The sequence below is a fragment of the Cercospora kikuchii genome, assembly GCF_019650295.1.
Source record: "Cercospora kikuchii DNA, contig_00005, whole genome shotgun sequence".
In the NCBI taxonomy this organism is placed as follows: Eukaryota; Fungi; Ascomycota; class Dothideomycetes; order Mycosphaerellales; family Mycosphaerellaceae; genus Cercospora; species Cercospora kikuchii.
In genome coordinates this window covers 1,291,861-1,304,864 of record NW_025408586.1, presented here as the reverse complement: position 1 = coordinate 1,304,864, position 13,004 = coordinate 1,291,861, and the positions used below count along the sequence as shown (strand labels likewise).

At 53.3% G+C, this 13,004-nt stretch overlaps 4 protein-coding genes across 4 annotated transcripts; 3 read left to right on the top strand and 1 right to left on the bottom strand.

Annotated features, from left to right (window-relative positions):
- Positions 1-3,123: 3,123 nt before the first annotated feature.
- On the top strand, positions 3,124-5,418 carry CKM354_000829200 (uncharacterized protein; the record flags this gene model as incomplete). The annotated part of the gene is made up of 1 exon (XM_044803661.1): positions 3,124-5,418. One exon carries the CDS (start codon positions 3,124-3,126, stop codon positions 5,416-5,418), a length of 2,295 nt encoding a protein of 764 aa, XP_044659596.1.
- Positions 5,419-5,689: 271 nt separating this feature from the next.
- On the bottom strand, positions 5,690-9,040 carry CKM354_000829100 (ubiquitin-ubiquitin ligase HUL5; the record flags this gene model as incomplete). The annotated part of the gene is made up of 1 exon (XM_044803660.1): positions 5,690-9,040. The coding sequence occupies one exon, from the start codon at positions 9,038-9,040 to the stop codon at positions 5,690-5,692; it is 3,351 nt and encodes a 1,116-aa protein (XP_044659595.1).
- Positions 9,041-9,818: 778 nt separating this feature from the next.
- On the top strand, positions 9,819-11,327 carry CKM354_000829000 (uncharacterized protein; the record flags this gene model as incomplete). Its single annotated transcript, XM_044803659.1, has 1 exon — positions 9,819-11,327. One exon carries the CDS (start codon positions 9,819-9,821, stop codon positions 11,325-11,327), a length of 1,509 nt encoding a protein of 502 aa, XP_044659594.1.
- A 204-nt stretch (positions 11,328-11,531) lies between these two features.
- On the top strand, positions 11,532-12,965 carry CKM354_000828900 (uncharacterized protein; the record flags this gene model as incomplete). Its single annotated transcript, XM_044803658.1, has 2 exons — positions 11,532-12,264; positions 12,328-12,965. The coding sequence occupies 2 exons, from the start codon at positions 11,532-11,534 to the stop codon at positions 12,963-12,965; spliced, it is 1,371 nt and encodes a 456-aa protein (XP_044659593.1).
- Between the last annotated feature and the right edge of the window lie 39 nt (positions 12,966-13,004).

The window sequence follows — 13,004 nt, the reverse complement described above, 5'->3', positions numbered from 1 at the left end:
ACCACACCCACGCGCTATCTATACACGAGGCGATGCGGCCCACCACAGAACCACGCGCCATTCGTGTGCGCAGTGCACGCTTGCGAAGGAGAGAGCAGCAACGCGAAAGCTCCCTCAGACGGAAACGGCGAGGCGAATGCTGGCTCGCCAATGTCCAACCATCATCCTGCGCCTCGTGATGGACATGCTCTGCTGCGAAATGCTCAGGGCAGCTGCATCACGGCGACAGCAGCACGGGATGCAGTGCTACACTGGCATCCGATCAGCACCTTCTCGGGAATGCTGAAGCAGGACGACCAAATTTGTCCTGAAACTGGGCCACGTCTCACTCGATCCGCCACTTCCATGTGAACACATCGATGCTGATACACTGCCGTCCTGACCAGGACTGCTGCCGAAAATTGACAAACAACCAGCACATGATGACAAAGGCCCGGCGTTCCTAGCTTCAGAATCGGGATTTCGACGTGCAGCTGGCCATAACAAGGTCTCACGTACCGCCGCTGTCAAGGTCCTTCCCTGCGCCAACCTTAGCGGCGCCCAACTGTCAAATCGCTATCGCCGTGGATCGTGTCAACTGTCACTCCCTAAATGGCATCTCGATTCCCGGCAGACGACTACCACATCCGAAGATCTCGTTGAGTGAAGGTGCAGCGCCAAAGAACTACTTGCGCGCGGCGTTGTGCCGACGCAGGTTCTGAACAGCAATGGTGCTGCCGCTTCAGGCACACACCCCGCAAACTTGTTCGATGCAACACAGCTGGTCTCTGCCTTACCATGCTTCACTGCCGGCTTTCAGCAAGTCAATCTTCCGATCACAAACGGTCCGCGCCATTCGCGACAACCAGAGACCAGCTGACACCAATGTGCTCAGGAACCGTTTCTCGAACTAAACAAGATCTTCGCCGACACAGGCGTGACGTCGAGCGCCGTGGCCGCATTTGAGAAGATCAGTCATTCTGTACTTGCGCGCATAACCAGTCACTAACTTTGCTGCACGCGTGCTGTGCTGTGCTCTTCTCCAGTACGACCGTTGATCCTGCGTCATCGCGAGAAAGTCGCAGAGTCAGGGACAACTCCATGACTCGGGCCTCCGAAGAGCATGTCCAAGTCAGAGTCATCGAGCTTGACGTCGCTTCTATGGTCATCTACGATAGTATCGCTGTCGATGACTCCTTCCTACTAGGCATCGTCAGTCTATGGTCGACGTTGTGGCTTTCGAAACGGACAGCAGCAGGCACGGCACAAAATACGCCGGTGAGTAAGCGCAACGACGCTGGCCCTGTACAAGTCATCGGCCATGCGCCGTGACATGAATTGCCACCTTACCGATATCTCGTTGGAAAGAAATATCGTTCATGAGAAAGTAGCCCGCAAAGAATTATGTGCTACCTTGGGGTGAGCTCATTCCGATTGCTGTCATCACGGTAACCTTTCCTTTGAGCACTCACTTCGCTGAGCATTTCTACTTCACCAAAGCTTTCGGTGTACGTGCAGTCTCGTTCATCGCAATTACGACATCGTCATAAAGAGGCTGCGACATAATGAATTGGGAATCAGCTTGCCCACAATGACAAGTCTTGGCGCATCCACGATCGTGTCGCTCAAATCATATGGCTGACCCGCGGGATCCACGGCCTCCGGATAATGAAAACTGTCATACTCCGTTCCGCAGTATTCAGCAGACCACGTGAGGCCACAACTTTGTGATGAAAAGGCCGCGTCTTCAACATGTATACCGAGACTTGGACACGCGAACGTCAAACTACCACCGGACGACCGCGCTCTCGAAAGGCCGCAAAATAAAATCACGATTCTGGCTCCAATATGCGGAGGAAGGAATAAAATCGACGCGTGCAGAATGTGGAATTATCGGCGAATCCACCTCCCCTTCGAGGGTTCACCTGGCTGGCCAAAAGCAGGCCTGAAGCATTCAGGCCGCCCCTTTGCTCAAAACTTTAGTGAGTGAGCTGCGCAAGTCACATCGCACTGTTTGGTCCAGTTTTTGCATTTTGGAAATGCGATTCGGATCGGCCTCGCAAAGACGAACTCGCCCAGAACGGAGTATGCTACGCCGGAAGCGAATTGAAAATGCAGAGCTCTCAACATCATGACGAAACAATATGGCTCTTCCTAATCTCCACCAACTGCATTTCAGCGCCACTGGCTATACATCGTACATTGTAGCCACGCTTGAATTGCGAAATCCGATCACGAGCAATGAGCGCAAAGGACTTGGGGCCGGAGCTGGCATGTAATGGCTGGCAGTTGCGACCGAAGGACATTGCGAATCCCTAGTTTTCCCATTCCGCAGCTAATCCACACCATTCGTTTGCATTTCCCTTGGACGATAATGCCGTCTCCCTTAAGACTTGCGCATTTACTTTCACTTGCCAACATGCTCGATCGGGCAATTCGACGACCTCATCCTTGGGATGTTTGCTCATCCGCTCAGACTCCTGTTCCTATGGTGTTGGCATGCGCGATATCTGTCAGCGGCTTTGTAAATCGTACCCGGAACATAACAGCCTCTGCGAGGCGGCTAGCTGCGTTCGTCAGTTGCGGACAGAGCGCGCATATTCCATCGCAGCACGCTGCAAACTCAGCTGCTTTTCAATCTCTTGAGTTAGAGTGTATTGACCAGCAATCCGGTGGACTACGCGATCTCCGAGGCTTACTGGCCGTGCACCACCTCGCGCGTTGGAAACTCAAGAACAACGGTGCATCGCAAGTCTTGTCTCCTGTGCATCAAAATGGGAAAATCCGGACGAATTCAGACTGCGCGAGTCTTGCTACGATTGCGTTGGCCAGCAGGATGAGGCTTCTAACCCAAAGAGGAAGTAAGTACTCTCAGAGAATAGTCATCCAGGACGCCTGACAGCTCGAAGCAGAAGTGATCTACAATTGTCGGATACAGGTCTCTATCGTGGAACAACGGCGCTCACAGGCGGTGTTCGCCTGAAGGAAAGGGGCCGGCCTTTCGTCATGAGCCGACATTGCACTCTGATTGTGTGAGCGGAACCGATCGACCAGACCAGGATAAATACTGACTATCCATCGTATGTCCTCAGTTGTTACACAACACTCTTCTTGGTCTCCATCGGCTGGCCATACTTTCTCATCATGAAGACCGCTCACTACGTTGATGTAGTTCTGCTTGGGCTGGCCGCTACCTGCACCCACGCCCAGAACACCACGACGATCGAGCCATGCGCCCAAGTTGCTCAAGTGTTCGACGCAGCAACAAGCAAACTCATTCGTGTGGATCCCGACATTGCGCTAGCATGCCTTCGAAGCGTGCCGTTACACGTTACTGAAGGCTTGATGCAATTAGAAGGCCTGAAAAGTCTCATGGAATTTCAAAGCAACCTGGCTTATCTCAAAGAACCCCCGCCAGGATGGTACTACCCCGCCGTTGATATGCTTGGTGAAATCGACGGTGTAGCCTCGCGCCTACAAGAAAATCGATACGAATCCGAGTACGACTTTCAACTGGACATCTACAAGCTAGTTGCGAGCGCCCGCGATGCGCACTTGGTCTACACACCAGACATCATAAATGTCTTCTCATTCCAGAGAGCAGGATCTCTGATCTCAGTCAGCAACGACGGACTCGGCATTCCCTCGCTGTACCTGTATCGTGAGGTTGCGGCTGTAGTGAGAAATGGAACCACCATGGCGACAAGAATTGTCAGCATCAACGGCGAAAATGCCCAGAAGTGGCTGGAAAGATATGCAGAAGTCAATGGCCAGAATCACGATCCAGACGTCGACTACAACGCGGTATTCCCAAACAGTGTCACGAACGGCTATGGAGCAGCATCGGGGAAAGGTGCCTCTGCAGGCGTTTTCACTGGCTCGTCGTTCCACCAAGGCAATGCGACAACATTGACGTTCGAGAATGGGACCACTATCGAGGTGCCAACATATGCCGTCGTGCAAGCGAACTTCACAGGTGTCACTGATGGAGCGAGCTTCTACGAAAAGTTTTGCACTGGTTCCCAAGAATCTTCTACTGGCTCCTCTGCACCTAGTGATGCATCAGAGTCGGCGACTCCAACATACACTCAGGCTCCGTTCTCAGCGGTACCAACGCAAGCAAACTTACCAACGGTTTCTGGTTTCCCTGATGCTCTTGTCATGGCCAGTGATTACAGCGTTGCAGGATACCTCACTGCCGATGGTCTTGCTGTCCTCTCCATCCCAACCTTCAACGTCGACGACGACGCCGTGCCTGATTTCCAGAGCACGGTCCGTAAGCTGCTGGCCACCGCTCAGGCCCAACGGTCCACTCACCTGATTATCGACGTTCGTGGCAACGGAGGAGGATCCACCTTTCTCGCTTATGATGTGTTCAAACAGATATTCCCCAAGCAGACCCCAACCGGCACCCTAAACTTCCGAGCTCACCCTCTCGTCAACGATCTCGGCACAATATTTTCCTCCTACTTCCAAAACACCACCACGGCCGACCCACCCCAAGCCACCGTAGACTTCGAATCCCCTCTTAACGTCGCCAACAACCTCAAAGACCAAACAACCCGCTACCCAACCTGGTCCTCCTTCTACGGCCCCATCAAAACCCACAACGACACCTTCACAAACCTCATGCAATACAATATCACCAACCCCCCTCTCGCCTCCTACAGCATAACCAGCTACGGGCCCCTCTCCAACATCACCACTCAACCCGTCTTCTCCCCCTCCCAAATCCTCCTCCTATCCGACGGCTCCTGCGGCAGCGCCTGCGCCCTCTTCTCCGAACTCCTAAAATCCCAAGCTTCCGAACCCATCAAATCCCTCGTCTTCGGCGGCCGCTCCCAACCCGGCCCCATGCAAGGCGTAGGAAACACCAAAGGCGCCGAAATTCGACCTTTCAATCGTCTAAAATTCTACTTCGAAGACGCAGTCTCCCAACTCGGTACACCAGAACAATCTCAAGCTCTGCTCGCAAAATACCCCAATTTCAACGCTTCTGTGGGACAAGTTCTACTCCGAGCTTCCTGGTCCAGTGGTGCTCCACAATTAAACTTTAGGAATAATATTCGAGTGGGAGATGATGATAATGATGATGAGGAGGGTCGAACACCATTACAATTCATCTACGAAGCGGCGGATTGCAGACTATTCTATACAGCGGAGCAGATCTTCAATCAGAGCGCGGTTTGGGCGGCTGCGAAGGAGGCGATTTGGGGGGCAGGGGATTGTGTGGAAAGGTCAAAGGATGAGCCGTCGGCGGGGTTGTTGGTTGGGAAGGACGCGTTGGTACCTTTCGGGGGAGGAGAGGCAAAAGCAAAAGAGCAAGGGAGCGATGGTGCTTCGGTGTCCACGGGAGCTGCGGATGGGTTGGTGTACAGCGGAAGAGGTCTGATGGTGGGAGTGGCGAGTGCTGTTGGCGCTGCATTGATGCTGCTCTAGGTTCTTAAAATCCACTGCAGCAGAAAACGCTTGTCATAAAACAGAAGAACCCGTGCAGTGCCTGACGTAGTCGGCTCTATTCCATTTGTGATGGATTCACAGCACTTAAGTAATCCTTGATTCTACCCATTCGGCTTCTGCACTGTGTTGTTCCCAGCTCCGCATATGCAAATCTCCCTTTCGTAAGAATCTATCCATTGTTTCCTCTACTGAGCGCCATCGCTAAAAAAGAACCCCAAAACCAAAACCGATGCCGAATCAACGGTCCACCTCACGACAAGTCAAACCCAGCCCCACTATTCACAGCAGCAAGTAATTTCTCCCTCAAAACTTTCTCGCTCTTGTACATGGGTAATTTCAACAAATTAACACACGTACTCGTTGTCGGAAACCTGTTCTCATCGCCCCCACTGTCTCTGATGCTGAACCTGGGATTGAGGTGCGAGAATCCAAGAAGCGGTCCTCGTGGCGTCGACGTAACGAATTTGAGAACTTTTCGCCGATCCTCATCCGGTAAACTGGAGAAGACTTTCCAGAAGAGTTGAATGCTGGGGTGTTCGAGGCCGTCGTTACCTATCACGTAGGTGCCACCATATAGCGTGTTCCGTCGAAGGTCGTTGATGTCGATGCCCGCTCCGGAACCGCCGATTAGGGTCTGCAGCTCTGATTGGTTGAACATGGAGAGCCAGCTGGGTTGAATGATATCGCTCAGTCCGCGTAAGAAGGCTCGAGTCTGGCGTTGGGCCTGCCCTTTCAGTCGATACGAAGCAATGGCGTTGATATATGCCAATCGATTCTGGTTTGTGACAGGAGTATTTGAGCCATCCGGAACCAGATCAACCTCGACAATTTTCGTCTCCTGCACTCCGTCCGTGTTAATGGTGATTGCGTCGTTCACCGAGAACGTCATGCCAAGTTCTTCGACGTTCTCTGCGTTCTTCACTTGTAGCAGACCTCTGTAGAGCCCCTCATCGAGCTCGCGAAGGTCATTGATGTTAGGCCGATAGTGGTTGTCACTCGCGGAGCTACCGGCACCACCAGTAAGAGCCCACTTCTTTAAGAAGAACCCGGCAAAGCTCACATCGACCAGAATGCCTTCGTAGAGGCACTTACCGATGATACGCCCCAGAAACTCGTACTTTTTGAAATACTCTCTGAGTACCTCTCTTGTCTGTTGCGTGTTCTCGTCGTATCCATAACTCTTCAAAATGAGCTTCAATTCTTCGAACGCTGTAGGATTCGGATACAGGAGGTGCTCTTCGTTCTCCACGAAGTACTTGGTCTGCTCGTTGTCCTCCTTCTGGTCAAAAGCTTGATTGATGACACTCGTGAGAAATTCTTTCGTTACGCCACCTCCGTCGATACCAGCCTCGGGCATGTCCCATTGATCGACAAAGGTAATCTGAATAGGCTCTTTGAGATCTGCACCGAGTTCGTAGAATTGCTCAAAGGCGTCTTCGAATTCTTGTGTGCGCTTGATCTTCGCGTGATGTCTGGCAAGCATGTCCTGGGGTGATCGACCGTTGGCATGCGGCTGGAACATCATATTATGACGCCACAGGTCGGGGTCAACCACACCGTGACGGCGCTTTTCCTGGTCAAGATGGACAAATTGCCGGAAAGTCTCGACTCGTGTGTGGAACGGAATGATGAAGGGCATATTTTGGAGAATCTCAAGCTTCGGGGCCACTGATTGCAGATAACGTTGTCTGCTTGCCTTCCGCTGCTGTCGCTGCCGTCTTTCCTGTGCGCGGATAACACTGGCGCGATTCGATAGTCCAGTTATGGGTTGGTCCAAATCGTCTTCGGAGTCGTCGTCTTTGTCTTCATCGTCTTGATCCTGCACCACATGACGACGCTCTTCCTCTTCAACCACACCGCCAATGAAATGCGTCATGTCGAAGCGATCTGTCATGAGCCAGTGATCTTTTGGCAGAAATTTGCGACGAGAGTCTCTTTCGTAGATGGCACGCAGGAGGGCTGTGACGAGACCTTTGAGGTAATCGAACGTCAGACCAGGCAGCCCGGCAACCGTCAGAGGTTTCGTGTCCTCGAGCACTGGTAGCTCAGCAGCCTTGAAACGAGAGGAGAACAGGGCAGGCGCGGGTGCAGCCTTAGTCTCGTTCAGCTCGGCGGCATCGTAGTATAAACTGAATCCCAGGTTTTTGCAGAATGTCACCAGATGAGCAACATCGTCTGTCGGCACGGCGCTGTTGCGTTTGCTCACAGGACTGTTGCCCATGAACTCCTCGTCGTCCATGATCTTCAGGTCGAAAGAGAACATTTCCAAAAAGACTAGCACGACAGTCCAGTCGTCCTTTTCGCTTGGCGAGGGTGTCTTATTCTTCAACAGCGGAACCACCCCTCTAGAGTTTGAACGAATTTGATCGAATACTCGACGCTGCTTCGCAGCGTCCCACAGATATCTCGTGGGCGACACGCTGTCCACGTTTGTTGGACCCAGATGAAGCCACATGCGAATGTTGTCTCCCTGGCGAGGGAAACAACGCAGAAGTGTAAGTGCGTATCCTGCAAGAGTTTGCGCGTCACTAGCACTGTTTTCCTTGCCGACAAGAAGATTTCGAATAGCATTTTGATCTAGCAGAGAGGCCACCTGGGAATGCAAGTAGGTATTCAAACGCACAGCACCTGTTGTTGTCAATAGTTCATCAAATGCCTGATTGTCCAGGTCAACAGGATGACTCTCGAAATCGATGTCATCAGCCAGACTGCCGAGTAATCGAGCAACGGCGGATGTAAAGGACATGCTCCTGGAATGCTTTGCAAGGTAGATAACATTGCCCAAAAGCCATAACCGAGCCCGAGTTGTTGTGTCGCGTGCCCGTGCCGCGGCAGCAACAGCCTCAGAAAGAGCGCCAACGTTTACGGCGGTCGATAGCAATTCCAGCATTTCTGTACTCTGGGGGTGCTCCAAAAGGACGACCAGACCGGTGTAGGCTGCCGTTGATTGAAGAGGCGCCAACAACGCTGCCTGCAGGGGCTCCGCAGGTAGTCCTCCGACCGACGTGAGCACTTCATAGTACTCAGTGGCAGATTGTACGTCGAACTTTGACTGTCCAGCCGAAAAGGCGAGGATGCCCAGCAACGTGCGCTCTGTATCCGACTCCTTTGCAGCCTTTGCCCGTAGAGCTTCGAGACATGCCTGTGTCAATTTTGCATATGCCGATGGCCATCTCGGACTCCTGCAGGTCACAGTCCCACTTGTGGTGATTTGTCTTGTGCCATACCAGGCCAGCCTGCTGACATCGCCTGGCTCACTTCGAGGGGCATAGAACAGCATTAATCGACGAAGCTGTTGCAGCGACTCTTCCTCGGAAGCATATGGCCCATCTGCCTTGTCCTCTTGTTCGTCCCACACTGCCCGCCATATTTTGAAAGTCCGCCTCCGAGCCTGACAGCCCCGCCAAGTACGCTGAATGCGAGACGATGCCTGCACTCGCTCTCGCTGGAGCGCGCGATTTGCCCGATCTTGTTGTGCAGAGGCTACAGCAGCCTGTGCACCCCCACCAGTGCCATTCGCTTTGGCGAAGGGGTTGGTCCCTCGTCCAGAAAGGTTGACTTGCGGGCGGCGGCGTGCTGATCCCGTGAAGGTCTGGTACATGGTCCAGCTAATGTGTGTTGCTATGTTCGATTTCGATCATGATAATGTGGGACACGGTGGATCGGGGATTGAGGTTGTCGGCGGGAGGGCAGCTGACACATGCCTCGCCACTCGTCGTTGTGTCGCTATCGATGGACGTCGATGGAACTCCGGCTGCGCTGCGCTCTTACCTCATCAGGAACCGCGAGGCTGCACGGTGCCTCAGGCATGTATGCAGACGTCTCTTCATATTAAGCAATAAGATGTGGTCTCTTTGGGATGCCACTATTCACGCATCACGGCGTCCACTACGAGCCGGTGCATCCAGATGAATACGACGTGTCTCACGCTGTTACAACAATTAGCTCACATACGCGCGTTCAGGTCTATCCAGAGTGGGTGCTGCCGCGATTCTGTTGTTCGTGGGCTAAGAATAGCCGTCAAGGCAGAAGTTATAGAGGAAGTGCTATAGGAGAAGGCAGCGGAATAGGCCGAAGGGACGATCTGACTAGCTCAACGAGGCAGTATCGACCAGTCTCCCATTCCCAAATCGCCGTAGGATGGTGGGTGGTGGGTGAAGTGCAAGTGAGCAAGGCCTCAACAAGGAATGGTGGTCGGAGGAAGTGCCCAGTGCGGCCGAGACGCCCGTGGAGGCCGTGGCATCGCAGCGTCCCAGGGTCAAAGGGAACACACAACATCCCTCTATTCTCTGCGCTTTCGGATTGGGACTGCGCCCGTCCTTTGTTTGTGCGACGCACCTCAACAAGTAGCATCCTGCCCGTGATGCACAGCAGGCGTGATGGGGTCGCAGTACATGTACTCTGCGCTGCCCACCACTCAACCGGCGTCGGACAACATGGACCGCATCGCATCGACTTCCACCGCCGCGCCTGATGGCTATCCTCTGCACTACTCGGACACTGTAGACGGCCACAAGTCGAATGGAGACCACGACGACACCGATCTCGAGCTCGCCAACAGTGCGACTGCCTTGCGCCAAGACTTCGATCACGACCTCCAGACGCGTACCTATCGCGTCTACAAAGCGCGATGGTTTGGCCTCGTGCAGCTGGTTCTGCTGAACGCCATCGTCAGCTGGGACTGGCTAACCTTTGCCGCCGTCTCGGACACCTCCGCCAAGTTCTTCCGCGTCAAGAGCACCGGTATCAATTGGCTGTCGACCGCCTTTCTCTTCGCTTTCGCCCTGTCCGCACCCGCAACAATCTGGGTATTGAACAAGTATGGACCCAAAGCGTCCATAACCATCGCCTCCGTGCTCATCCTCATCGGCAACTGGATCCGCTACGCTGGAGCGGCTGTCGACGACGGATACTTCTATGTAGTCCTGACCGGCCAACTGCTCATCGGTCTGGCTCAGCCATTCGTGCTTGCAGCACCCACGCGCTACAGCGACATGTGGTTCAGCGATGCAGGCCGAGTGGGAGCAGTTGCTGTGACCTCTCTGGCTAACCCTCTTGGAGGAGCAATCGGCCAGATCGTTGGCCCTTCATTTGCATCAAAACCCTCAGATGTCCCCAACATGGTGCTCTACGTGTCTATAATATCTTCAGCAGCTACGATACCCTCTTTGTTCCTTCCTGCAAAACCGCCAAGTCCGCCATCTGCACGCGCCGAAGCTCCTAAGCTCGATCTCCATGCTGCTCTTCGCCAACTACCGAAGAATGGCTCATTCTATCTGATGCTTGCACCCTTTGCCGTCTACGTAGGCTGCTTCAACGCCACTTCGAGTCTCATCACCCAGATCTTTCACCCATATGGCATCTCCGAAGACGACGCTGGACTTGCTGGAGGCATCCTGATCATCGCTGGCTTGGTCGCATCCGCCATCATATCGCCTATCGTGGATCGCACGAAGAAGCATTTGTGGGCAGTGAAGATTCTGGTACCAATCATTGCGATTGCATATACTGTGCTCGTTTTCATGCCACTGACAAGAGACATTGTTGGGCCATACATTGTTTGTGGAGCGCTTGGTGCGGCCTCGTTCTCTTTGCTTCCTGTCGCTCTTGACTTGCTTACCATCGTGACTTTCCCAGTGTCACCCGAAGTATCAAGCGTTGTCGCATGGACAGGGGGACAGCTACTTGGTGCCATTTTCATTGTGGTCATGGATCAGTTGAAAGGAGGCTGGGACGGCGAGCCTGCAAAGACCATGCTGACCTCACTGATTTTCCAGGCCGGCATGGCGTGGCTTGTCGTTCCATGTGCGTTACTGCTCGGGGTCTGGAGATTCAAGAAGATCATTGTTGGCTCGGATTCACACGTTGTGGGAACACCACCACCTTGAAAACTGGCTGCTTTCGGGACAATTTACCTCAACAAAGAATTTGAGCTAATGCTGCGTGCTCTTTGTCGACGAGCATCTCTCCTTCCCAATGCGGCCGAATCAACAGTGCAGTGTAGTGCTTTGTTCGAATGAACACCTATTAGCTGGACACGAAAGGTCCTGTGCATATGCATTGGCGTTATCACCACCTGACCATCCATCACAATGGCACCTCGCAACACGAAGCGTGCTGCCAAGCCGAAGCCACGCACGTTGAAGCGCAACGTCAGTTTCGGAGAAGATCGAAATGGCTCGACTCGGATCAGTAGACCTGGAACGTCGCCGATCACTCCTCCCGGCAGGAGATACCCACTCACGAGCCCACCTTTGACCAGAGTTGGAACGACTACGCCAAAGAGAAGCATCGATAGCTCTCCAAAGCCTCCACCGACGCCAAAGAAGTTCGGTCTCTTCAACGACCCTGACAATCCTCTCCAGGGAACGGCTCAGGATGCCTCCGAGTGGGTACGATCAGACTACTATTGGAAACCCCATCGAGAAGATCCCATCAATTACCAGACACCAACCAAGAAGACGCAACCCTCCGTTCCCATTATGCAAGGACTGGGCTGGGAGTGGGAAACTCCCTTCGAGTACGAAACTCCAAAGAGGAACAACAGTCACTCTCCTAGGATCCCACGGACACCGACTAAAACCAAACCTTATGGCAGTCCAGAGGCTTATTACGGAATGCCAGCATTGCCCTACTTCACCGGACCACCCCGTCCAGCGTTCAGTGACGGTTTAGATGATTTCGGAACTGGAATTACGTCGCCACGCCGCAAATTGGACTCTGCCGAGTGGGTCAAGATCAGACGCCTACAGAACGGGCTGATCGTGGTCGAGGGTGAAGGTGTTTGGCAAAAGCTCGTGGATGGTGACACGACGCACTTAGAAGGTTTGTAGCTTCAATATGGGCAGACTCCCGCTCAGTTCTCCGATCGTCTAACGCCACAAACAGGTGCTACATCGTTCAACAAGAAGCGCGCCAGCGATAGACAATACATTCCTGATACTGTGTGGGAGAACCACCAAATCACTGTGTTGTCCAACGGCAACGTCGTCCCAAAAAGTCCCGCAGGCTTCGAAAAGATCGTGCACGAATCCGTCCGCGACGATAATGGATACATCTTGTACGCTGGACTCAACAGGTCCGAAGACCACAACAAACGCAAGAGCCCCAATGATTGGAAAGCTAAGGTGTCCGCACAAGGCGACCCACTCTGGGAGAACAAAGAAATGGCCGTCTACCGCAATGGAACTCTCCGCTTCAAGTCTTACGGGTTCTTTGTGGAGATTTTTGGTCCCATACCTCAACTTATACAGTCTGGTCCACCAACGCCCTCTCCGACGCATAACAAGACCTTTGTGTCGCGCAGACAGAGTCCTGGGACTCCTACGCCTGCCGCCAGAGTGTCAAAGGACTCGAGCACGAAAGCCAGAAAGCAGAGGAAAGCGCGGGAGAAGAAGGGACTTGCGAAGCTCAATGCTGGTCGACGTGAAAAGTTGCCGCATGTTGCTAAGGCTGATTTCGAAGTGAAGCGAGCAACTCGCAGCAAAGCCAAGGAGCAGGATGAGAAGTTCTATGCCCTGCCTTAGAAGTGCACCATTCTCGTTGTCATCTGTATATGTAGTCTC